We start from the raw sequence: 27,766 nt of genomic DNA on the forward strand, positions 1-27,766 counted from the left end.
AATGTTATATTCAGTTGGCTATTCAATTTCAGTATTCGACCCAACTTGTCATTATACCACCTAAAATCACCTGGCAATCACTTGAAAACTTTATTTAAAATTCAGTTAATTATTTATTTTTGAGAACAGAGCTTGACTATGATCTAAAGGAGGACACTGTTGAGAATACTTTTTATGTGCACAAATCTTTATTTATAATTAATTTAATTTTTAGTTATATATTTTTGTTTCCAAATAGTTCAAGAGACCACATAAATACAAATCGAGTTCCAAAGTTTAATGAATTAGACAATGATGGCGCAGCACTCGGTTTTAAGTTGTTGGGTTTTTTCTCTCTCTTCAATCAGAAGTGCTTTGCGTTGCTTGCAAAAATATTTCACAGGGGGTACATCACTGAAAAAAGGTTGATAACCACTGCCCTATACTGTAAAAAGGATTGCAATTAGCTTTTCATTGAAAGTAATAATATCCATTCAAAATAGGACAAATGTATTGATTTTATTGTGAAAACTATTTATTTAGCATTGACAGACATCAATTTTGATTTCGATGGAACTAAAAATGTATCCAAAGGACCCAAAATAAAGTACTTGATTTCCTTTCAATTACCGTATTTTCCGCACTATAAGGCGCACCGCATTATAAGGCGCACCTTCAATGAATGACATATTTTAAAACTTTTTCCATATATAAGGCACACCACATTATAAGGCGCACCTTCAATGAATGACATATTTAAAAAAAAAAATCAATTTATAAGGCGCTACAGTAGAGGCTGGGGTTACGTTATGCATCCATTAGATGATGCTGCGTTAAAGTGAATGTCAACAAAACAGTCAGGTAGGTCAGTCAAACTTTATTAATAGATTACAAACCAGCTTTCTGACAACTCCATTCACTCCCAAAATGAGTAAACAGCTGTTTTGTTATTTTCTCTGAGGTAAAGTATTAGTATTAGCTAGTGATCCAAGATGGCGGGATCTTCTGAGCATGCGTGTCACCGATCGTGCAGGGTCACCGATAGCGTCTTGACAGCGAGACCTGCTGCGGCTCAATATTGATCCATATATAAGGCGCACTGGATTATAAGGCGCATGGTCAGCTTTTGAAAAAATGGAAGGCTTTTAGGTGCGCCTTATAATGCGGAAAATACAGTAAATTTCTTGTCTTCATGCCCTCTGGGTAATATATTTAGTGTCAAATGGACTTTCGCATGCGCATTGAAAACGAGAGCACATCCGTACCACCATGGCGTCATTGTACTCTGGGCTCTGGATGGTGGAGTGGTTACTGTCGCTTACGTCCGATGCAGGTGGCGTGGGTTCGCTTCCCCACCTGGGAGATCATGTTTGTATGTGCTTATTCCTCACAAGGGTCACGGGGGGTGCTGGAGCTATCTCAGCTGGCTCCGGGCAGTAGGTGAGGTACACCCTGGACTGGTTGCCAGCCAATTGCATATATATATATTTATTTATTTATTTTATTTTTTGTCAGGTAAACAAAACCAGCTCAGTGTACTAGTGGTAGAGTGTCCACCCTGTGACTGGGAGATTGTGGGTCCCTTGGTCATACCGAAAGACTTTAAAAATGGAACCCGTTTGCCTTCCTGCTTGACACTCAGCGTTACAGGTTGGAATTGGAGGTTTAGATCACCAAATGGTCCCTGAGTACCAGCTGCTGCTCACTGACAACCAGTGGTTCATTATAAAACGCGGGATGTCAAATTGAATATGTTAATTCAGTTAAAACTAAATTAATTAATTTGGCTCAGTACCTAAAATGTTAAGAAAATATTTTGGATCAAGGCAAAAAAAATTAAGGTTGGTTCAAGTGAAGAATTATTGTTTACATCAACATGAAATAATCAGGTCATACGAAGTCACTCGATGTAGTTTCTGTGAAGTCAAATATTTTTTATATATATATATATATATATATATATATATATATATATATATATATATATATATATATATATATATATATATATATATATATATATATATATATGTGATATCTGGACATCATTTATTTTAGTTTAAGCGGGGGAAAACTTTTAACAGTGTCGTCCACTAATAGCATAGACCTCTGCTGGCAGCTGTGACAATGACATTGGTTTATTACAAGTCAGTGTTGCATTTCCTCACTACTAGCCTAATAAAATAATGCTGAAAAAATAATGAGGGAAGAAAAGCACTGTCACTAAAATAAAGATGAACATGTGAGAATCCAAATTTTATTTCCAATGACAAAAAAAAAAAAAGAATGGCACTGTTCTGGCTCTAAAGTGGTCTACCTCCTAAAACACTATTAGACTAGTTGGACCGCTTCACAGTTTGACAGCCTGGATCAAGTCATGGCCCTGCATTGAAGCAGTAACAAGGTCACAGCACAGTGCGGCAGCCTGAAGACACATTTATTTAATCTGACCTCCGCCATTCTCAGATGGAGTCAGACGCGCTCACTGGTTAGTCAGCACTCCCGTTGCTTTGCCAACTCAGCCCTTTTTTTATTTTCTCGGCTCTGGAAATTGAGTTTTGCTGGCCCAGTCATGTACCCCGAACTACATGTGCAACTGACTGATAAATTTGAACTCTGACGGACGCGTGTTGGAATGAAAATTCACAGAGGTGTTTCAGGAGGAAGGTCACTGGGGCGTTTCTGTGGGCTCACCGTCACATTTTTTTTGCACGGGATTGCAGGTATGAGGTGCAAATAGGCTCTTAAGTCTTGTTGGGCTTGATGAGATAACCCATCTCTTGAAGGTTTTATTACCCTGATGATGTGCTACGCCATATTTAAAAGTAAGATACACCTCAGCCTCTGTACCACATAATTCCACCCTCATCTCTCCTTGACATTCAACAAATCGTCATCCCTTTCTTTCAATTTGCCGACCACGTTACCTCGCTCCACAAAAGGCTGCCTATGGGAGGGAAGGGGGAGGCAAGTGGGTTGGACCCGGCCAGGTCCGTTGAGGGCCGATAACCTTTGCGTTATTTATTTATTTTTTACTACGCTGTGTAAAGAACAATCAGCTCTTATCGTTGTGGACCACAGGCGGATGCTAATTCAATGTCACGCAGATGCAGCTCGGAGGGGCGACGAGAGCGTCACTCGCAAGATGACGGCGCCCTCGACGTCTGCAGCAGACTGATAGCTTGGACGTGTCGGCTTTCCATTTGCTTTTTCTAATCTGTTATTCTCTTCATGATGTGAAAGGGAAATGTTTGTCAGCGTTAATTTCAGGTTCAGCACTTGTCACATTAGAATAAATAAACATCATAATAATCATGGCCTGCTGCTTATTATGTATTTTAACATTGCATGAATATAAACTTTTAATTTTTCGTTCCTCAGTATCAAACTGTAGAAAGTGGGTAAATGTATTGAGATATTCCATATCTATTTAAATATATATATATATATATATATATATATATATATATATATATATATATATATATATATATATATATATATATATATATATATATATATATTAGTTCAGTTTGAATATAGTATGAAAGAGTGCAACATTTAAAGTCTCGTATTCTCTTATTCAAAAATATAAAATTAGAATCGTTTCTGTCCTTAGCAGCAGCAAATACTGTTAACAGGAATTAAGCAAGATTAACTTCATTTTACACCTGTGACAATTATTTTTTTTATTTATTTTGTTTTTTAAATGAGACTGCATTTGACATTTGAGTAGGATTAACTCATGTCTAAACTTATTAGCAAATCAAGAATGTTAAAATAATTACAGGGTATTTCTACAGTTGTGCTTCAATGTTTACATACCCATACTTTGAACACAACTGCAAATGTACAAAAGTTAAATGTCACTTATTGACACAAAAATGTTATGAATCGTCACCAAAGTTCACACGCACATCTCTAGTCATGTCAACTTCAACATCTGAAAATATCATGAGAATTGCCATAGTATTTTGGATTTTATAAACGATAAAGCGTTGTTTATGTTTTTGTCTCACCACGCAGTACGCTCATAACTTTACATACCTCTAGGGTATGTAAAGTTTCAAGTATTGACTAAGAAGGAAATATAGAATAAAACATTGTTAGTCCTGCTAATTACAAAAGCAAAGTACTTAGTAGCAGCACACATTAAAAATATCTTTAACACACTGTATTTGCAATGAGAATCCACAGCAGTATGTGGCAATTGTACGTGAGTGAATTAATGAATACAAAATGTTTCAAATTCTAAACAATCTGTCCAATCGGAGTTTGACAAGGATCCCATCATTACAACATGGATTGTGCCCATCCTCAGAGTTTTCACTGTGAGATTAAAACAAACTAAATATACAAACACATGACCTGTTTCATACTGTTCTTGGTAATCAAATAATCCAAGCATCTTCACACAATTATAAAAATGCTGTCATATTTCTTGATTAAAAAAAAAAAAGATTTGCAAGTGTTGCCCTTTGCAAGTTAGTACCTAATCCGTGTCCCTCCTCTTGCAGCGAGAATTGTGCGGAGTCGTCAGTGGTGTGAGATGACGCCCTGTGTGGATGGTGAAGTTTGCAGCCTCCTTTTCAACCGCTCGGGTTGGACCTGCACCAGAAGCAGCGGGCGCATCAAGACTGTCACGGTAATTTATGCTACCCTATAAAACTGCCTTATGAACTACATGTACGTACATGATTTTGGGTGTTTATGTTAGTTGCAAGGCAGTGGATAGTTTCACTTATGATGGAGTGACAAGCTTTTGAAAAGGACAACAAAACACGAGCTTTCGAGGACCATTTGACTTTTTACCGTCACATCACACACGGGTCTCTTCCCTGATGCCACACCATTTTAGTCTTGTTCTTTTACACCGTAGTTTGAACGTGTGAAGTGTCAGTCAAAAATATGTTATGTAAGGTTAGATGCTTAGAAGTGAGACCCAACGAATTAAAGAAGATTAAAAAAAGATAAGTGATGGAAATTCATTAATTCAAACATTGCTCACGGTAGTTTGTACAAGCTTAAATTGTAAATGAGCCAAGCCAACTTTTGATGACTGATGCAGTTTGACTTATAAGGTTTTAGGCTATGATAGATGATCTATTTTCTTTGTTATCTACTTGAACTTGACTTTCCTGTCACACGGATTAATAGCGCAGACGTATTGTGTTGACGTTAAAATTGGTAGCATGCTCTCAAGATTATGTTAGCAGGCTAGTCATACTTTGTCATGTCAAGACGAACATCGGCAGAGACTTGTGGCTTCAGTCGGACAGTCGTACAGCATCTTACTTATTTTTTTATTATTTGAATGTATTTTAGATTTTTTTCTGCAAATTATTTTGATGTAAATATTGACTTTAATGGGGAAATTCGACTAAAGTCGAAATTCGGGTTACATTGCTATGGACTCTATGCACAAATGGCCGTGACGTATTTCCGGGAAAATTTATGAGCGCACCGCCCTTTCCGGTAGGGGCGATTGCCATTTGTTTTCCTTCAGAGAACCTCACCAGTTGTCAGCGTTTTGGAGTATATTTTCGTTATTTTTTCTTATGAGTGTGGTTGTGTGCATTTGTCAAGGCATCAAAGAAGAGGCGAGACGACAGTACATCGAGCAATCACTGCTGTGTGCGCAGATAGACAGGTTTAACTCTGCCTTATTTTCTCCCCTCTTATTCTAACGTTAACCACCGGAGACACTTTGTGTTAACTTGTTAACATCGGCAGGGATAACTACTCGATCGCACAAGGGCGCCGTTTGTTAACAGTAGAACCAGAGCTGTATTTTGGAAGTTAAACTTTGTTCATGTGCCTGTATGTATATTCCCATGTTGTCATTTTATTGTATTAAAAACATGAAAAATGTATGAGTCATTATTCTTTACCGCTGACAACGCTGTCGGATTTCCATAGTAAGCACGTTTCAGCAGGTCACCATGGGTTGACATGGAAAAAAATAAACAGCAAGGAAAGGCATTACATCTGATTCAAAATATTGATGTGGCGAAGAGGAGGATACAGACAAGAGAGGGTTGGTTGGTTTATTGACCATATTAACACATTACAAAATATAAGTTGACATTAAAATAAAAATTTGAAGAAAGAAAATAATTCATTAATGTCATAAATTACATGTTCAAAAGGAGTAGGAAGAAGAGCAATAATTGATCTAGCCCTACTCTCTATTCTATCATGTTAATGTACTAATAAACTATTCTTATCTAATAGCGTATCATTAAAAAAAATGAATAAATAAATAGAAATGGAACAATAAAAATCTTAGATGTTATGAACAGTTAGCCGGCAGGTTCCATCTGAAGATTCAACATCTCACCTATACACCGTCTGACTGGAGGGGGGGAACGTAGGATATTTTGTGGACCAGTAGAGGAGCTACAATACGTAATTTACCTTAAAAAAATAATAATAATAAAAAAAAAATTAAAAAAAAAAAGCTTTCCTTGCTACTCAAACGGCTTGTATTTCCGTGTAGTAATCATTTTAAGAAATTGCGTCATTGCCAGAGCTTAAGCCGTCAAAATTACGATTCTGGGAGATCGAATTAGTAGTTTTAAAATTCTGATAGAAATAGTGTTATAGCAAGGAGCGGCCCCTGTTGTTTTTGAGTGGGCTGAGGATTTAGGATTGGAGTTTTCCATCACTTTAACAGTACGTTCCGCTGAAGTCTCTCTGAACCGGAAGGGCGGGTGCGCTCATCTGGCGAATGCGGAAGTGGATTGTGCATATAGTCCATAGCATAGGAATGAAACTCTGACACAACTCGAGGACTTCCTGTCTGCAATAAATTATCACCAGGAACTATTTATAACAAATGTAATTGCTAGTCAATCTGGTTGTGTTATTATTTTAGCTAATGCTTTATTCATATCATGGTTGATACAACATTTGTAAAAATAAGTCAATACACTCACCATTAACCAACCTTTTTTTCTTGGTCCCGGCAGCTATTGGAAGCTGGCTATGTCCTTTACCTCGTGCCGGTCCCGCATTGTAACATTAGAAGTGGGCCACCCAAAAATCTCAGCTTGCATTGGGTCTGACCAGCCCGCGTAGCATTAGGCTAGTTAGACTACATTTCCCATGAATCTTAGACACAGAAGCAGAAAGTAGTTTGAGTTCCGGTATGATGAAAACTGCCTGCTAGCTAGCAATTGGCTTGATTGGACTTAAAAAATAATAAAAATAAAACATGCGGATCCTGGACGGCGCCGGCATAATCATGGGACAAAACACTCGGGACACTAGACTCAAACCTTAAACTGAGACGTCTGGTCACCCTACTCTATATCACTGTCAAGTGTTAACACTGCAGCTTTCAATAAAGGTGTCCTTGCATTTATAATCTCCAATAGACCGCCAGAACTGTCCTTCAGAATAAGTACGCCCGCTTTCGATCATATCTATTCTCTGACATTTACTTCTGAAAACAAGCAAAGGCATTCAAGATAAGAACTGATCACATTTGCTTTGCTTTAATGAAGCAAGTTGGTTTGTACAGATGACGAATAATGAACATCTGCACTTGTTGCTGACAGTGTATTTTGCTGTGAAAGCGGTATTATGCTCAAGCGCCTTTTACAGCACGAGCGCTCCACCATTGTTGCTATTGGCAGTGTTAGGCTAGCGCACGGTTACGCAGGAACTGAGACTACCACGTCATCATCTCAGGAATCATGCATCTGTCTGTGATGTTCAAATAATTGTTTTTGTTGTACTTTTATGAAATACTTTACTAGACCATTACCAAAGGCGCATGAAAGCCAATCAGCGCGGTTCTTGCCCTCATGAGATTTGTCATCTGTCATCATGGTCAGGTACACAACGTCAGACGTAAAGCTGCAGCCGGTTTCTGTTGATCTTTGCTCCCGCTCCCTTTTATCTTTCTCACTTGCTCTCCCTTCTTGTCTCTCGCTCATCTGCCTCCTCTGTCCGACTGCCTCGGGCATCTGCGGCAGATTTCACGCATGCTTTGCACTTGTGTCCTGATCTATTCTGACAGCATACTTAGGTTCATGTTTGTGTATGTATACTGTATGCGTGTATGTGTGTGTGTGTGTGCTACATATGCAAAGATATGCTTCTCTGCATCTTTTCTATTAGCATGGCTGAGGAAAACAAGGTTTTGAATTATAAGACATGGGTTATGTCAGCACTAGCTAGTAGCTGAATGGGAAATAAGATCTACAGTGGAGCTTGATTAATACAGAACCAAGCACTTTATAGACTATTCTCGCTGTCTGATTTCCTTTTTCATTTACGCGGCAATGCACTCAAATATGGCATGCACAAGCACACAGAACAAATATTCTGTGAAACATCATTCAGTTGATAATTGGAACATAATTGTAGATAGTTCACAGGTACAGTAATAGAAGGAGCATTAGCATCACATTGAAAAAAAATAAGAGGGAAAAAAAGTCACATTAATGAAATTGAAATGCTATGAGAATGAAGTCTCAATATTAATCAAGTACAGTGATACCTCAGCTCACGAACATAATTGGTTCCCAGAAAGTGTGTGTAAGGCGAAAAGTTCTTCTTCAGAACATTTATTTCCCATAAGAAACCATTAAAATGAGAATAATCCGTTCCCAGGTCCCTATAAAACATAATTTTCTACTAAATAAGCCTTAAAACTACACAAAAATATACCTTATTTTATGTATAATAAATGTGCTATTGTATTGTAATTAAAGAAATAAACTGTACTGTATAATAAAGTCGTTTTATTTACCTTTGTGATGGTAGTTCTTAAGGAGGGTAGCAATTAGGGGTGTGAATTGCCTAGTACCTGACGATTCGATTCGTATCACGATTCACAGGTCACGATTCGATTCGATACCGATTAATCCCGATACGAATTTATAAGTCGATTGTTGCGATTTTTTTCATTCAAATTTAGAAAATACTAATCAGTAAGCTTGTAGAGTGTAAGATTTATATGAAAATGTATTATTTATTTATCTGAAATTTCAGTCTTATAGAGGTTGTAATCTGTTTCATGTTTGAACAGCATTAAAATAAAATATTAAGGCTTAATGTTCCGTTCATATAACATTCTTCCATGCTCAAGGTGGGAATCCTAAAAAAAAAAAAAAAAAAAAAAAAAAAAAAAAAAAAAAAAATCGATTCTGCCGATTATTGAATCGATTCGAGAATCGCGCGATGTAGTATCGCGATATATCGCCGAATCGATTTTTTTTAGCACCCCTAGTAGCAATGGTAGACTGACTTCACTCGCGAGCGTTTCACCGCGTAGAGTGTTTTTGGAACGGTTGCCGCTCATTCACGCTTTCGTGCTCACCGGAGCGGAGGAGGCGTGTCCCTTGGTGAACAAGGAAGTGGAGCACTTTAGCGAGTCAACAAAAAGTGAACACCGCCAACTACTTTCACTCCTTTCCTGGGACTAAACTGCCGTGGCACTATTTTCTCCTTTTTTGAGGTACGTGATAGCACTTTCGCTTTTTTTAGTGGCGCGAACTCCATTGACTACAATGCAAACGCGCCGCCGTCCCTCGCCGTCCCTCGCTTTTGGTGAGAACGTAGCATTAGGCTTAACACTAGCCTGTGGTGGGGTATTTTTCGGTCCCATAATAGCAAAAGTACACTCAATATGGTCCAAAATGTCTATCAAACACAAACCGCGTCCGCACTAAAAGAAACGGGGTGACGAACTGGGACGCCGTGAGCGTGCGTCAGCTTCTCGTGGCCGCCACCGTGGTGCTGTTCGACCGCGTGGTTTGGTTCGTCCGCCGAAAACTAGTTCGTCAGCAGAGGCTATATGCTCGCGAATTTAATGTTTGTGAGGCGAAAAGTTCGTGAGCTTAAGCGTTCGTCAGCCGAGGTATCACTGTAATGGTATTGAATTGCTCAAAATAAGTTTTTCTTTAAGGCGCAACTTTGCCAATCAATAACTTAATTTGAGGAGTAAATTAGTAAAACTGAGGAGCAATTTTTTGCAGGTTCATGCAAATACATCCTTATTGACTGCCCATCGGCCAAACATTGACATGATATCATATGACTGTAAACAAATCGTCAGTGCCAGCTGACTTTTTTTTCACGTACGAGATTAGGTATTTGAAAGTATCGCTCACAAACAACTACTCTCATCGTAATGAGTTACATCTGGAATCATTTGTTTTTATTTGATATTATGTCTGTTCTGTGGCGCAAAGTTTGCAGGGCAGTGGCATGCATTAGTCAAAGTGCATTGTTCTGCTGTAATTATTTCAAAGAATTATTTCATGCAGATTGGCTGGCAACCAGTCCAGGGTGTCCCCCGCCTACTGTCCAGAGCCAGCTGAGATAGGTTGCCAGCACCCCCCGCAACCCTTGTGAGGAATAAGCGGTCAAGAAAATGGATGGATGGATGGATGGATGGATGGATATTTCATGCAGAAGGACGTTACATGATCGAAGTGTAATGTTTCAGAAGAGCAGTGCACACATCTCACTGGCTCCTCCCATTCCATTTAAAATTGGGTCTGCGTACTTTACATGGTGAAATCAGAAAGTGATTTGCCAGAGTCCATGCAGGAAGTCAAAGTGCACAATGTACGGTTACAAGGGCCTGCTTGCAGACCTCCATTGGCCATTACGATCACAAATTACTGCTGTGACGTGTTTCCACCCTGATAAACTACCTGCGCCAATAGTTAGATGTGGTTCCATCAGGCATTAAATAGAGCCTATTTTCAGCCACCAAAGTGTGTCGATAGGCGTTTTTCCACCAACAAGCCCAGGAACTTTGAGTTCTGGGTAAAGGGAGTTCTTGGTTGTAAAATTTAAGCAGGGAATTTAGAATTGTGTTTCCACAGCGTCTTATGAGTGAGTTCTCTGTAATTAATTCAAATGAGTTTGATTGAGCCCAGCTGATGTAAAAACAACGCCCCCAAATTTGACCAATCAGCCGTGGCCATTGCAGCCCGCCCCCTCAAAGTTCCTGCCTGGCTCAGCCAGACGCTGCTGCTGAGATAATACTTGGATGGCCCCTTTGGAATTTAATTACCCTGGTAATTGTTGTTGGTGGAAAAATGTGAGAACTGAAATTTACCAAGGTAAACTGAAAAGTTCTCCAAAATTCCAGCGGTGGAAAAACGCCTATTGCAAACACGCTTTAGAGTCCAGCATCGTACTGAGCTCAACTACACGAAACTTGAACAAAAATCAAGAATCGCCAGCTTTTACGCTCAAGCTCACCTGTTTCCTGTTTACGAATATAGAGCGCTGAATCTTCAAACTCAGATAGAATGTATTCCCACATGAACCTGATCAAATAACAAGGCAGCCTTCAGAAGGACAATGTGAATTTGTGAGAGCCGCTAATGACTCTGCTCTTATTCATGCTCGGGTCTGTTTGCCTTTAAACGCTGACGTGCTCCCTTGGAGGATGATTCACAAGTTTTGCGAGCCAATTAAATGTGTCACTCCTCTGTGATTAAACACATTTGATAATGCACTACAGTGAGTTTTCATCAGATTAAGGGTGGATTTTGTTTGACGGATCAGGAAGACACGTTCACAGTGGAAACACCACCCAGAAGCCAAATGCAGACTACACACTGGATTGGTCACCAGTTGATCACAGGGTCCATCAAGTGTGTTAATGTTGAGTTCACTTAAAGTTCCTTTAACGCCATTATTTTTTGTAAATGTGTGATTAATGACCACCCCTTACTTGGAAAGACTGTAGCCTACTGGGGGAAATTCCCATTGCAACGCAGCAGATACGTCCATGTCAAAATTTAGCAGTACTAAATGTAATAATGCATATATTTGTGGAGACTGGGGTCAAGTTGTGTTTTACAATTTAAAAAATGTGCAGAATTTCATTTCATGTTAAAGATTAGATAGCTCTTAATATGAAGAGAAAAAAGCACTGAGCTGTCAGGGCTTACAAATGTAATTATGCCATCTAGTGGCAGAAAAATGACTACAACACAAATCAATATCACACTCGTTTTTACAGTACAGTACATTAATTTTAACTTAATTTTATGAATTATTGTGAAATTACTGTATCAATGACTAAAGGATGCAGCCATGTTTCTATTACTTTAACATTTTTTTTGCCACTTTTATGTTAAGAGTGTGAAAGCTTAAAAACAATATAGATTTTATTATAGTTTACAACAGATATAAAATTTGAGATAAACTGAATTATTAAAGTTGTCCGATTAATTACAAATAACATTTTTAATCACCTGACACCCCTAATATTTTCACAGTAAAAACACATTTTCACATTTAAGTTAGAAGAAGTGATTTTGGGGGAAAAACATTCTGAACAATCCACTTTTTGCAGTTGCATTATTGTGATTTTGCACTGCTTTCATTTCCATGTGATGTATTTCATTCTTTGTGCACTTGAGTGAGATGTGCCTCCTTCACTTTTTGCAAAAAGAAGGGCTCTCGAATGAATGAGCCCTATTGTGGTCAAATTACTCTCATTAGGCCGTGACTAGTACAGTTCATTGAATACAATGCAGGAGTAAAGTTGTCTCTTGAACCATATCTCCTTGTAATGACGGCTACATGCAATAAAAATGTGCCTAGAGAAAAATTGATGTATTTTAAATGGTCTTATTTCCATTCAGCCCGAAAGTGTTGGCGAGGGATATCAGTACTCAAAGTCATTAAAGCAATGTTTACATCGTTAAAATTCAATGAAAAGTAGTGGATTTCTGGTATTAAATATGAATGCCATGCAGTATTTGTTGTGTCCTCCAACGTTCTGTCCTTGCTGCATTTCAGTCTCGATTGCGGATGAATTTATTTGATTTAGCGCAACAATGGTGCATTTATAATGCATTAGATGTCAAATGTGATGAAGTTATACAAGCACTGCTTTTACTTTTTAAAAGGTTGTTTTTGAATCACTTCACTCATGCTACTTTTAATTGTATGTGTTGCATTGGCTGCCAAACCCGGCTTTTAATAAGAGTGACTTAGAAATTAGACAAAGGGCCGTGTGTTCAGCTTTTGTGTTTGCTGGCTTGGGATTTGGTGTACATTCTGTTAGTCAGTCTTTCTCATGCACTTGGACTAAAACTACATGAGGCGATTATTTTTGCCAGCCAACTTGGCAGCGATAATAATTGCTGCTGGCCATGCGTGGCTGGTATCAGTAGTGTGATGACAGTTAGCATTCATGAATGTTGCATTTGATACTGAAAACAAGTAGAAAATGCAGTGGAACCTCGAAATTCAAACATCCAAAAGGTTGTGCAGCTCTATCACAAGAAAAGTCACAACAAATTTTGTTTTGCTGAATTATTTATTTATTTTTGTTTGCTGTTACGTTTTGTTTGCTACGTTTGTCAAATTAGACAGCGTGTGTTAGAACATCTGCCTTGCAGTTGTGATGAGCTGAGCTCAAACCTTGGCTTGAGCCTTGCTGTGCGGAACTATTCAAGTAACTCTCGGGCACACCACCTAGAAATTACATAAAATTATTATGCGTGTTCCTGTTAGGTTAGCCCAGTGCTTCTCAAATAGTGGGGCGGGCCCCCCCAGGGGGCACAAGTCTCTGTCAAGGGGGTCTTTGACCTCGGGGAACATGCTTTTTTTATTTTATTTTTATTTTTTTTATTTTTGTATTTGTTTTTACCGTCCTAGAATAAAGTGCATTTGCACCTCCACTACATTAGGGGGCAGTGGCGCTCTCATTATTGGCAGAGTGTGCGCAGGGAGCATTTGCTCGGTGGTGTAGGGGTTTTGTTTGCAGTGAGCATGCGCGCTTTGCACACAGCAAAGAAAAAAAAATCAGCACAAATTATTTTATATTTTTGTTTTGAAGGTTAAAGTTTGTTTGTTTGTTTGTTTGTTTTAATATTGTGCTCCTGAGTTAATGTTGGTGATCAGTTTGAATGCATTATTATTTATTGATTTTTTGTGATTTTATTTTTCCGTATCATATGGTTTGACATGGTCAGTCAAAAAAAAAATTATAGTGTAATTAAGGATTTAATTTTTTTTTAATTTCAGATGCACTTTAAATATTTTCTGTTACAGTTAATAAAGCTATTCTTTGTTGTAAGTTGGTCCATATTTCTTTCTTTTTTTATTCTCTTATACGTTAATACGGATACAGTGTTAGTCAGAGGTATGCTTATAACAATTTTATAGACAAATGATACTATTTATAGTCGCGTGGGGGTGGGGGTGCGAAATGTTTTCTTCTTACGGGGGGGGGGGGCACGGCAGAAAATAATTGAGAAGCACTGGGTTAGCCTGTTAATACAATTTGCAGCTTTACTTTGTCTTAAACGGCCACATTTTGAAGTACTGTAGTGTATTTACAGCAGGCCCTCATTTTCCATGTTGGTTAGCATCTCTCGTTGTGACGATGAGTTCAGTTTTATGCTATATGTCAAGTGTAAAGAGAATATAACAAGAAGAGCAAGTTTCATGATTAAGATCTTGTGTTATTCATCAAGTTGAGAGGAAAAATACACTCTTGAGTTTTGTCACATTCATCTGGGGTATGCGGTGGCGTGGGCATCCATCTTGGGGAGATAGCCTGTGGAGTGATGTGGAAAATAAATTCAAATAAGCTCGATTGATAGCGACTGTACTGTATGTAAGAACATTTGTGTGACAAAAGTCCATCTTTGATGCACTTGATGTTAGGTAATTATGGGTTTTTTTAAGCTATTATTAAGTACTTTGGTACTGTATTTATTCAGGAGGTTTTTTTTGTTTTATTTTTGGATACACACAATATGTATTCTTTGGTGTTGTGCTCTGGAGGTCTTTTCTGTCTCTCTCTCTCTCTAGTGTCTAAGAGGCTGTACACGCTCCCTTGTGTTGTCACATCGAACACACTTTATCCTTCTGCCCTTTTTTAAGTTCTGTCATGGGCAGCCTTTGAACTGCCATTTGTGTCTTAGCTCGTCTCCAGAGCTTCATCTGGTGTGAAATTGTTGGAGCCAAAGGCCACGTTTCAACACTGACACTTTTTAACACTTCAGGCAAAGAAAAGCCTTTCACTGGGTGAGACATGCTAAAGCTCTCAGCAACACTGTGCACCTTTTATTTTCTGTCTCACAATATGTTTTTCACTACTTGTGGCATTGGGGCGGCACGACAGTTGAGTGGTTAGCACGTCTGCCTCACAGCTTTGAGTTTTGAGGTTTAAATCGCGGCTCTGGCCCAAATTCTTCCCTATGTTGATTGAAGACTCCTAATTGTCCGTAGGTGTGAATATGAATCTAAAAGTGTGATTGGGTGATCAGTCCATTGTGCACCCCACTTCTTGCCCAAAAGTCAGGTGGGGTAGGCTCTTCTCATCCGGAACCCTAGGGAACATAAGCAATATAGAAAACAGATAGATGGATACTGGTATTGATACTAGTTAGCATTTGTGTGTAGCAATGTGTGCTCACTAATAGGTAAGTGGATCTCAGTGCTGCCTCCATGAGTGAAAATACAAATAATGCAATGACTGTCTCACTCTTCACACTGTAGGCTGCTGGTGCGCAAATAGCTGCTTGCCTGGTCACAACCCCCTTGCTCTGTCCCTGGTCGTCATGGTAACAAACTGGTTCAACTCATTTGCATGGGACAAGACTGCCACCTCAGAAAAAGCTGTATTTAGTGAAAAGTGAAAAGAAAGAGTGCTGTAATTCTTCTTCCTTAAGCATATAACAGACACGTGACATAAACTCCTATGAGCTATTTAAATTGTGGGGGCAGGGGATAGGAGTGGATTATATGTCTCCTAAATGTTGATAATAACAAAACTATCAACTTTTGGCAAGATATGATCTGTGATGAATACTGTCCCTTTTTCAGAGATTACGTTTCTGTTCTTTAGTTGTATTATTATTACCATTTTGTTATTGTCTTCTCACGCTTGAAAACCTTGTAAAATAATATACAGTATATGCAAAAAGCTAATAGAAATAAACCCAGAAAACAAAGAAGATGACCGGTTCTCACGTTGATTGACTTCGGACTACTGATTCCTTAGATTTGTTTTATCGCACCTGGATAAATCGGCGTCATAGTCATGCATCTACTTGAGATTTTCTTCTCTTCTTCTTTTTTTTTTTTTTTTTTTTTTTTTTGGCAGCAAATCACTGTTTGCGTATTTGTTTGTCACATTTTGTGTGTTCACAAGTACTTGAGAACAAAAATGGTCTCTTTGAAGTGTCGCTCTGCTTCAGTGGATTCTCCTCTGAGATTAAAAACACATATATCTGACTTTGTTTGTGAAGCACAATGAGGTTTCTAAAAACAGTACTTTGATCCTGAAATATGCCATGTTGATGAAGGAAAGAAGCTAATTGATTTCCTTTGAATATTTCAACACCGATCTTTACTGGCCCCTTCTCAAAGATTCAGGCAGCGCACCTCATTTGAACTGCGAGACTTTATCATTTATTTACAGCACTCCATGTTTACAAGTCATGTTGAAACGGGGGCACCTCCAGCTCCGAGAGGATGTCCAGAAATGCTAGTTACATTACACAGCAAAGTGCTTGTGAGTGAATCCCCCTCATCCTGTATGCCGGCAGGAAATCAATGTTTTCCACGTTCAATGTTTTCCACGTTCCGGTCTTGTTTACAGCCATGGACGATGAGAGCACTGGTTGCACAGGCCCGTTTCTTGCACGAATCCCATGAGGCCACATTCACCTTGTTACCCTTTTAATTGGTGGGAGCAGGCAGTTCATCGTGCTGCCCTGTTTTGCTGCCTCAGCAAGGCCGACTTCAAGAAGATCTCCGATCGGTAACCGAGACCTGAGGAAAGAGACAAGGTGCTCCATTGGTAGTCCAGATACTGTGGAAACACTAAAGACGAACGCAATCACTCTATGTAGCTGATCAACCTTCAACTGTGCTATAGCAATTAACGAAACACGCATATCACCATAGAGCTTCTCTAGATATGCAAATAAACTATTTAAGACTCAAGTATTAATATTTCTCTTTGTAATTGAAAAATTTAATTAAAATATTTGAGTTTTAGAAGTAAAAATGCTTCCCTCCACTTTCTGCTGCACAGTAAATTTAAATCTAAACAGAGTAAAATTTACACTTGGATGGGAGTAAAATATTCACAGTAAATAATAGTTTAGTGTGTACAAGAGAATTTCCCTATCCAATGAAAAAACCTAGTAAAGATTTTTCACTCTGAAATTCCAAGTAAATTTTGCAGTGAGATTTTGACTAAATTGTAATGTAAAGTGAAGTCACTCGAGGGTTGATAAACAAATCCACAACTCCAGGTTGAGAGACAGCCAATTTACTACATGAGCCATGCTGCTCCTACTGTGGTAGTATATCGCTCGTGTCAGCTGGAAATTGGAATCCTTCTCCAAGACCAAAAACGATGTTTTTGGTCTCCTTTTAGATATTAGCAAACAGTAGGAGTGGCATAGCTCAGGCGGTAGAGTGGCTGTTGCCCAAGCTGAAGGTCGTGAGCTCGTTCTTCAACCATTGTGTAACTTTTCTTTAAATTAATTAATAAAATGTACTAAAAAAATGTCATTCTAAAATTTACTGAATTTCTGAATGAAAAACACTTTGCTAGGTTTTTTTCATGGGATAGACCAATTCTCTCGTACAAATTAAAAATACTTTGTGTAAAATTTACTCTGAATATTTTTCTCTCTTCCAAGTGGTTGCTTTAAGCAAAGTCAGACAATGTCAAAGTGGTCCTCACATCCTTTGATTTCTCTCTATGCAGCCTTTGAAGGAAAATGTTTGTATACCCTTGTATTTAACGCATCAGGTGGCTGGATCAGTATACCACTCGCCATTCTGGGGCTTTTTTCATATCATGACAACAAGATACTCAAAATCGGTGATGCCAGCCCAAAGCCCTGGTCCACCGTGCGCTTTTTTTCCCTCCTCACTTAATCTCTCCATGATGTGCATGGCGGACAACGAGGCACACTATCCTAAGGAAAGATGCATTTTGGGGGTGTAGGAATAGCAACCAGCTAGCTAGCTAACTGCACTTCATAATTGCAACGGTTAACCACTCAGTCGCTCATGTTCTTATAGTGAGGGAGGGGTGACTCATGCTGGACTTTAAAGTGTGTCACTCGGCGTTGTTTCATAGAAAAAAAAATGGATGAATCATTTCTTGAATTAAGAGGTGAAATTAAGAGCGCTGCTTTGCTGCACTGTTGATTCTTAACTCCTGCAGACATCATTGTTGAGCTCAATACAACAATGACATGGAAACAGGAGTTCAAATCTCAACAGAGATTCTTTCCATCCCACTGAAGATCATTTAAAAATGCAATTTAATTAACTGATTGGTCCTTATTTATCCCCATAATTAATCATTTAGCCACTTGCTATAAAATAGGTGTGTATGTGATTGTGTGTGCGTAGTTATTTGTCTATGCCCTGCACTTGACGAGCTATCAATGCAGGGTGTATGCCGTCTGCTAAGATACAGTCCAGTTCACTACACAAAATATACAAGTTGTACAAATTAGATGAAGTGATGTTTTACTGAACAGCTGAAACAGGGACATGACTTGACTACCACCACTGCATTCTCAAAACTATCATTTTCATTTTCTCTCTTTGTCATGTTTTCTTCTATGGCATAACCAAGACAAAGTCAAAGCAGGGGGAAAAAAAACAGCTGTGGAGTTCATCCATTAGATGCTGATTCAGATGTAAATCTACAGTGTGGCTTTGAAAGAACTCAAACATGCTACTTTCTTCTAAAGTCACCCTTCGATGGGGCCTCTTCATAACAATATCCTCTCTTTTCATCTTCGCCCATCAGACGGATTAACAAGGTATTGCGATCCGTCATGTTTGTTCCTCTTGTCGAACCCTCTCAAAGCTGCTCCTTGAATGTAATCGCAAGCCAGAGGTTTGCTTTGCGGATTCCATTGCGGTCGTCGTGGCTTTTATCCCTTCAGGCGGCCTCATTTTGTTCCTTGTTTTGATTTAAAGATGCAGTGGAAGTACTTAGCATTTAGATGACATGCCGGAGAGAGGTGTGATGGATCAACAGCTCTTCAGAGGGCTGAATTCCGTTACCGGCGCCGGCCAGGCCCAGCGAGTCGGTCCTGCAGATGGACGAACCGAGTGACAGATCACAGGACGACAAGCCGGACTGGCTGCGGAATACCAAGTCAGCAGACACAAGTGAAACTGAACGCCTGGCACGGCCAAGAGGGGAGCAGCGGAATGCCAATGGGGCTCTCCAACACTTCGCCTCGCTTTGGATCCTCTCATTGGCTAAACACATCATTAGCTTCGTGATTATGATTAGCCGAGTCATTATCTACACAAAAGTGGCTCATTCACCAATATTAAGATGACAAGGAAGCCGCTTTGTCCCACCAGTCAAGGGGAAAAATAAATGTCGACATTAAATTCTTGTTCTCGGTGCACATCTCCAAAAGAAGTCAAGTAAAACGAAATACATACTTAGTAACCTTCATCTTCTATTGTTTCACCTTGGATAGAATTGGAAGCCATACCATCTGTGCTTTTAAATGAACATATGCTCTGCGCCAAAGGACAGCATGTTGAGGGAAGGTTCAATAAAATGTTCCTCTAATGCCAATCTTACTTTCTTTTGCAGCCTTTACCCAAGGAGCCATCGTAGGATGCGGCGGGAGGGAAAAAGACAACCTGGAAGTATGTGAGGATTACACTTATTCATTGGAGATATACAGGAGTGTATAATAACCTTCTTCTATATGACATGATATGGTATGGTAAGCAATATACACCATTTTGATTGCAAAATTGATAGAATTACTCACCCTATGTAAAATACTGCAAACATTTTCTGGGATTTCAAAAAAAAAAAGTCAGTATGCTTTTTTTTTGGGGGGTGGGGGGGTGGGGGGGTCTAATAGAAAATCACAACACATCATTGAACCATGTTTTCAGCAAACCAAAACGTACGCAGAATCTACTGAATGTAAATAACTGATCACTTGTCTGGCACTTTAGTGTTCAGCAGACTTTGTATAAAGTTTACCCAGGATCATAAAATACAAAATCTATTCTACTCTGCATGTTTCCTTTCTATCAAGTCACTTTATGCTAATACACAATATATATATATATATATATATATATATATATATATATATATATATATATATATATATATATATATATATATATATATATATATATATATATATAGTTTTTTGGGGGCTTTTTTTCTCCACGCATACTTGTCCATCTCACATTCCTCCAAGGCGCAGCCCACATAATGCAACACATAATTGAAAGTCATATCTCTCACTATGCTTGACTTTGCTGGGAGGTTTACATCCCTTTCCTTTAAAAAAAAAAAAAATAGAAAACTTATTAGACATTTAGCTGAGTTCTTTTCCCAAAGCTGTGTCTGTGAAGTTTTTATATTGGGCAAATCCAGAGGCTTTTGGAATGTGCACGCTTTACTCCAAGATTGATTTCCCCTCTTCCGCTGAGAAAACAAAATGAATCATGCACAATTACCAAGGACACTGAGAGAAGGCGAAGTGGGGGCACCATAAATATTTATTTGCTAGTCCTGGGAATTTGTGTGATACTATATGGATTTGCCAAATCACATTTAGGTGTCTGAATGATTTATTTATACAATCCTGGGCGTCAAATTTGTCTACTCTTATGCTCAGCCATGCATTAGCATTTACAGATTTATCCATGGGACATAGTCTTCTATTGTCATTCAAATGGATTCTTGATCAGATGATTGGCTAAATGAAGTCATTACCTGACCATTTTCAGCAGAGGTAAAATGTAATCCACATGGAATTACACAATTAGTACAATGGACCCTTCTCTTCATTTAGTTATTCATAGAGTTTGTTTTTTTCAGATTGTACTGCTTCAAAATACATTATATGTGATGTGTTTACACAATATCAGTTGCTGAGTAAATAGCAAAAATACATCATTTGGACAAAATTGCCAATTTGAGATTTCTCCAAATAAGGTCTCTATTTTAAGTCCCAGACGTACAAAAGTTTAAGTTTTGGTCTAGGTTTATAAAAATTAGTGATTTTGTAGGCAATGTATGTCATAATGCTGCGTTCTCACCAAAAGCGGGGGGAGGCGGTTTGGCGGAGCGTTTGCATTGTAGTCAATGGAGTTCGCGCGCAACGGAACAAAAGTGCATGGGGCGGCGCGGAGGACGCGTTTCGCGCGCTGGGACGCGGTGCGCAGCAGCAAAAATCCGCACATTCGTGATGAAAATCCCCACAATCGCATATTCGCCAAAGTTAAAAAAATTGAACTTTTTTCGCTTTTCGCCTCGCGGCAGCCAATCGGCTTCAAGTACGGGCTACGGCACACACAGCGTCCTCTCTATTGTCACCCCGAGCCTAACAACACGACCAGCCAGGACAGAAAGGTGAGCAAAGAAGTAGCATTCAAGTGCTGGTAAGTCTGTTTACTTGCTAATGAACTGTACCGAGGTAGCAGCAGTGTTTACCATACATGCCAAAGCTATTTTTAGCACAAATGCCGGCCGCCAGATAGCCACTAAAAAAGCGAAAGTGTCATGTTTCTGTCTTGGGTGGTTGGGTTTTAGTTTGGTTTTGGGTGCTTGTTGTCTTTTGTCAAGTTTTGTCTCCCCTAGTCTCGTCATTGTTAACCTTGTCCATCTGTGTGTGCCTTCCCTCGCCGTTTGTGTGACCTAATTAGTGCCCTCTGCCTTCTATGTCTCCCAGGTGTGTCCTGTTAGTGTCATTAGTGTTGGTATAAGGGAGTGGTGTTTGTCTCACGCGGGTGTGGGAGCATTGTTTGAATGTTTGCACGTTAGATGGTGAATGTTTGTTTCACAGTATTGTGTCTGTTTGCCAAGTTTGCCAAGTCACTACTTCCAAGTCTTCCAAGTCACTCCTGTCAAGTCTTCCAAGTCACTCCTGACAAGTCTTCCAAGTCATCCACGCCAAGTCTTCCAAGTCATCCACGCCAATTCTTCCAAGTCATCCACACCAAGTCTTCCAAGTCATCCACGCCAAGTCTTCCAAGTCATCCACGCCAAGTCTTCCAAGTCACTCCTGCCAAGTCTCCCAAGTCACTCCTGCCAAGTCTCCCAAGTCACTCCTGCTAAGTCTTCCAAGTCACTCCTGCCAAGTCTCCCTAGTCATCCACGGCAAGTCTCTGCATCTGTCTACGCCAAGTCTCCGCATCTGTCCACGCTGAGTCAGTCCATGTTCATCATGCCTCTTCTGTCCCCATTCGTCATGCCAGTTCTGCCCTCTTTCGTCATGCCAGTTCAGCCCCAGTTCGTCACGCAAAGTCTACCCACGTTTCAGTCCACCAATAAAGTTACACTAGTTACTGTCATCCTTCTCCCTGCCTGTTTTTTCCGCCTCTGGGTCCATCCACCACACCCCCTACGTAACAGAATGCTCCCACCAACCAGGACCCAGCGGAAGCGCCAAGTCCCTGTCCCGGCTCACCGCTGGCCTCAGGAGCCCGTCCCGGCTCCCCCCTCAGGAGCCCGTCCCGGATCCCCGCCGGCCTCAGGAGCCCGTTCCGGCTCCCCGCCGGCCTCAGGAGCCCGTTCCGGCGCCCCGCCGGCCTCAGGTCCCCGTTTTCGATGCCCCGCCAGCCTCAGAACCCCGTCCCAGCGCCCCGTCGGCCTCAGGACCCCGTCCCGGCGCCCCGCCTGCCTCAGGTCCCCGTCCCGGCATCCCGCCGGCCTCAGATCCCCGTCCCGGCGCCCCGCGGGGCCTCGATGTGTCTGGAACTGGACTTAGGCGGTGGCTGGATCCAGGAAACCCGGGCCAGTCCGGGCCGGTGTTCTCGGCCCCGCTTCGCGGGGCCTCGATGTGTCTGGAACTGGACTTAGGCGGTGGCTGGACCCAGGAAACCCGGGCCGGTCGGGGCCGGTGTTCTCGGCCCCGCTTTGCGGGGCCTCGACGTGTTTGGGGCCCGCTTCGCGGGTCTGGGTCAGCCCTTCGGTAGGATTCCAGGAAGTTGACCTCGGTCGAGGTTGAATTCCTGGAAGTGGACTTAGGCCGGGAACGGAACCACCCACCCCGGGACGTACCATGCCGGTGTTCTCGGCCCCGCTTCGCGGGGCCTCGACATGTTTGGGGCCCGCTTCGCGGGTCTGGGTCAGCCCTTCGGTAGGATTCCAGGAAGTCGACCTCGGTCGAGGTTGGATTCCTGGAAGTGGACTTAGGCCGGGAACGGAACCACCCACCCCGGGACGTACCATGCCGGTGTTCTCGGCCCCGCTTCGCGGGGCCTCGACGTGTTTGGGGCCCGCTTCGCGGGTCTGGGTCAGCCCATCGGTAGGATTCCAGGAAGTCGACCTCGGTCGAGGTTGGATTCCTGGAAGTGGACTTAGGCCGGGAATTGAACCACCCACCCCGGGACGTACCATGCCGGTGTTCTCGGCCCCGCTTTGCGGGGCCTCGACGTGTTTTGGGCCCACTTCGCGGGTCTGGGTCAACCCATCGGTAGGATTCCAGGAAGTCGACCTCGGTCGAGGTTGGATTCCTGGAAGTGGACTTAGGCCGGGAATGGAACCACCCACCCCGGGACGTACCATGCCGGTGTTCTCGGCCCCGCTTCGCGGGGCCTCGACGTGTTTGGGGTCGGCTTCGCGGGTCTGGGTCAGCCCATCGGTAGGATTCCAGGAAGTTGACCTCGGTCGAGGTTGAATTCCTGGAACTGGACCTAGCGGAGGCTGGACCCAGGGAACCCGGGCCGGTCGGGGCCGGTGTTGCCGCTGCCGCTTCAGCCCCTGGCCTCTTCGCCTGTGCCTCTGCCGACCCCGGACGCTACGCCTGTGCCTCTGCCACCCCCGGACGCTACGCCTGTGCCTCTGCAGCCCCAGCCCCTGGCCGCAACGCCTGTGCTGCTGCCGCCGCAGCCCCTGGCCACAACGCCTGTGCCGCTGCCGCCGCAGCCCCTGGCCGATTCGCCTGTGCCGCCGCAGCCCCTGGAAGATTCGCCTGTACCGCCGCAGCCCCTGGCGATTCCCCAGTGCCGCCGCTGGACACTGCGCCGGTGCCAATGCCGCCCCTGGCCGTTTCGCCTGTGCCGCTGCAGCCCCTGGCCCCTCTGTCCCTGGCCGACGCAGACCCTGGCCTCTCTGTCCCTGGCCGACGCAGCCCCTGGCCTCTCTACTCCGGGGCGATGCAGCTGCCTGGCGTCTCAGGTCTCCTTGTCGCGGCCAATTGGCATCTCAGGTCCCCTCGTCACGGCAGAGTTGCCTCCTTCTCCAGCCTCCTCGTCTCTGCCCCAGTCCAAGTCTCAAGCTTCCTCATCTCAGCCCCAGCTCAAGTCTCAAGCTTCCTCGTCTCAGCCCCAGCTCAAGTCCCCAGCTTCCTCGTCTCTGCCCCAGATCAAGTCCCCAGCTTCCTCGTCTCTGCCCCAGGTCAAGTCCCCAGCTTCCTCGTCTCTGCCCCAGGTCAAGTCCCCAGCTTCCTCGTCTCTGCCCCAGGTCAAGTCCCCAGCTCCCTCGTCTCTGCCCCGGTCAAAGTCTCCGGGCCTGGGGTTCGCCCCGGCCAGTACAGTCACGGCGGCGGATCTGGGACCCAGCGCCAGGCGGCGCAAAAGGCGGGCCCACTGCGGGGACCGGCCCTTGGCGGCGCCACCCATGTTTCCGCCCTTTGAGTCCGCAATAATGCCGCCTCTTGGGCCGCCCCCTGATGCGGATTTCATGAACTTTTGTGAGGCCGTCTTTCACCCCTTAGTGGCCTCTTATACGTACCCTGATTAGGGGCAGAATTTTGCTCCCGTTCCCGTCCCCGCCCTCCCCGTTTTGGCTTGGGTTTTTTTTTTTTTGGGGGGGGGGGGGGGGGGGGGGACGTCTGGGAGCCGTCCCTTGGTGGGGGAGGGGGTACTGTCATGTTTCTGTCTTGGGTGGTTTGGTTTTAGTTTGGTTTTGGGTGTTTGTTGTCTTTTGTCCAGTTTTGTCTCCCCTAGCCTCGTTATTGTTAACCTTGTCCACCTGTGTGTGCCTTCCCTCCCTGTTTGTGTGACCTAATTAGTGCCCTCTGCCTTCTGTGTCTCCCAGGTGTGTCCTGTTAGTGTCATTAGTGTTGTTATAAGGGAGTGCTGTTTGTCTCACGCGGGTGTGGGAGCATTGTTTGAATGTTTGCACGTTAGATGGTGAATGTTTGTTTCATAGTATTGTGTCTGTTTGCCAAGTTTGCCAAGTCACTACTGCCAAGTCTTCCAAGTCACTACTGCCAAGTCTTCCAAGTCACTCCTGCCAAGTCTTCCCAGTCACTCCTGCCAAGTCTTCCAAGTCACTCCTGCCAAGTCTTCCAAGTCATCCACGCCCCAAGTCTTCCAAGTCATCCACGCCAAGTCTTCCAAGTCATCCACGCCAAGTCATCCACGCCAAGTCTTCCAAGTCATCCACGCCAAGTCTTCCACGTCATCCATGCAAAGTCTTCCACGTCATCCACGCAAAGTCTTCCAAGTCACTCCTGCCAAGTCTTCCAAGTCACTCCTGCCAAGTCTTCCAAGTCACTCCTGCCAAGTCTCCCTAGTCATCCACTCCAAGTCTCTGCATCTGTCTACGCCTAGTCTCCGCATCTGTCCACGCTGAGTCAGTCCATGTTCATCATGCCTCTTCTGCCCCCATTCGTCATGCCAGTTCTGCCCTCTTTCGTCATGCCAGTTCAGCCCCAGTTCGTCACGCCAAGTCTACCCACATTTCAGTCCACCAATAAAGTTACACTAGTTACTGCCATCCTTCTCCCTGCCTGTTTTTTCCGCCTCTGGGTCCATCCACCACACCCCCTACGTAACAGAAAGTGCTATCACGTACCTCAAAAAAAGGAGAAAATAGTGCCACGGCTGTTTAGTCCCAGGAAAGAAGTGGTTGGCGGTGCTCACTTTTGGTTGACTCGCTAAAGTGCTCCACTTCCTTGTTCACCAAGGGACACGCCTCCTCCGCTCCGGGGCGCACGAAAGTGCGAATGAATGGCAATTGTTCCAAAAAACTCGGAGGACTCTAAGGAAGCGTTTCAGTTCGCCTTTTCGGATTTGGTGAGAACCCAGCATAAGGTGTGTTTTTTGCCGAGCTGCTAGCTAGCGCCGCACGTCTCTGGCATATGTTCCAAATCAAATCGGAGATGGCCTCTCACGTCATTAACATAATGATTTATATAAATGGGCATAACAAATAAAAAGTGGCCAACACCATAATGTGTCCCTCAGCACAAAATCAAAAAGAAGCCAGGTGCACGTATTGCCGTTTTGAATATGCACAAGACGCACATTTACGCGTCATGGCTGAATGTGTGCTCTTTCCTTAACGAGCCTATTTCTACTTTTAATTGAATGCTTTTATTGATGCACTTAAAGCAAGTTATGCCGCAAGGACGCTATACATGAGAGCATGTCCCGGAGGTAGCGAGTCGGGATTTAGTGTTAACAAATAAAAAATAAGAAATTAAAAAAAACAACGTTTTGAAATGCCTTTTGTGTACTCTAATAATGTACTGTAAATAATGTAACGTTTTGATCACTCGTCGCCATTCGTTAACTACTGATACACATCACGTACTGTATGTTATTGACAAATCAGTCTGCATACTATTCCACCACAATATTCCAATTTATGCTCGTTTAAGTGGGATGAATGCAAAATCTTTTTATGTCATTTTGCAAATGAGCTCTTCAAATCATCATGTTCTTGTGTCTCATCATTTGTGACTTCCCCATTTTCTAATCATGTGTTCCTCGGCAGGTTCACTGATCCATACTGTGGCGAGCTGTGGCCAATCACTACAGAACATTACGTCTGTCCAACAAAAAGGTTCACAAACTCTACACCGCACCTTGAGCGTCTCTACTTTGGGCTTTTTTTTTTTTTTTCCTTTTTTGGTAGTCTCAGCATCAGCCTTGATTGTTCATTACGGCCACATTATATAGAAAACATTGAGACAAACCTGTTTATCAGCAGTGAAACATTCTTCAAAACGTATTGGCCATACAGTCTGGAGGACGTTGCCAGAGAGACTTTATGAGAGATCTTGCCAAGATCAGCCCCTTCATCTTCTCCCTTTGCCACTGTGAGGCCATCCAAGGAGATTTTACTAACATCCCGATGCTGCTGACTCACTGCAAACCACAGGATTCACTCAGTGTGAAAGGAGAAGGATATTGTGAGAGTGGACGGCTACTGGACTCTGACTGAGGTGGATGCATCACATGTGAAAATGTCTGACCAACCCAGTCAACAAATGTGGTCCAATGTGGCCATTTTGAATGACTCGTCATCCAATGTGTGTATTTTTATTTTATTTTATTTTTTTAAACATAGTAGTTGAGTAGTTTTTGTCAATGAAGCTCACTTTATCAAAAGCATTTATGGTAGCAGACCCCTGGCTCAGTGTGCTTGCACATCCAGGGATACACTGTGAAATAAATCACATCATTCATACGCTCGTATTTTTGGCCACGCCCATTCAGTAACACTAAAGGAGGACTAGGGTTTGGGCCCCACTCTGAGGAAAACGGGGACTAGCAAAATAAAATTGTACGGGGGGAATTTCATTGCAAGAAAAATTATTAAATAAAAAATGTATTATTGTTATTATTTTAGAGAATAAAGTCATATTACATTCACAAATGTATACTGTGTTCCCCAACTATTTGTGTAAGTTGTTCAGCAAATAAGTTTAAAAAAAGTAAATAAATCAACCAATAGGCACATTTTCAACAAGCAAATCGCAAATCTGTGGGGAAATACTGCAACTGTATTCAAATGAGGACTGTTGAGGATGTTGTCAAGTTAAATTTGTACAAACTTGACAGGCAATGAAACAGT

The 27,766-nt window shown here is 42.3% G+C and overlaps 1 protein-coding gene across 2 annotated transcripts in view; it reads left to right on the top strand.

Annotated features, from left to right (window-relative positions):
• The window catches only part of tafa5l (TAFA chemokine like family member 5, like), a 60,199-nt gene extending 32,627 nt beyond the window's left edge, over nucleotides 1-27,572 (top strand). Inside the window, exons 3-5 of one of the 2 annotated variants that reach the window (XM_077515080.1) lie at nucleotides 4,497-4,624; nucleotides 19,577-19,636; nucleotides 26,684-27,572. In XM_077515080.1, the coding sequence (XP_077371206.1) occupies nucleotides 4,497-4,624; nucleotides 19,577-19,600 (152 nt within the window). In that variant the 3' untranslated portion in view covers nucleotides 19,601-19,636; nucleotides 26,684-27,572. The remainder of the gene's footprint in view (nucleotides 1-4,496; nucleotides 4,625-19,576; nucleotides 19,637-26,683) is intronic. The other variant, XM_077515079.1, reaches the window with a different exon arrangement.
• Nucleotides 27,573-27,766: the final 194 nt, after the last annotated feature.

This window comes from Festucalex cinctus, chromosome 2 (assembly GCF_051991245.1).
Source record: "Festucalex cinctus isolate MCC-2025b chromosome 2, RoL_Fcin_1.0, whole genome shotgun sequence".
In the NCBI taxonomy this organism is placed as follows: domain Eukaryota; kingdom Metazoa; phylum Chordata; class Actinopteri; order Syngnathiformes; family Syngnathidae; genus Festucalex; species Festucalex cinctus.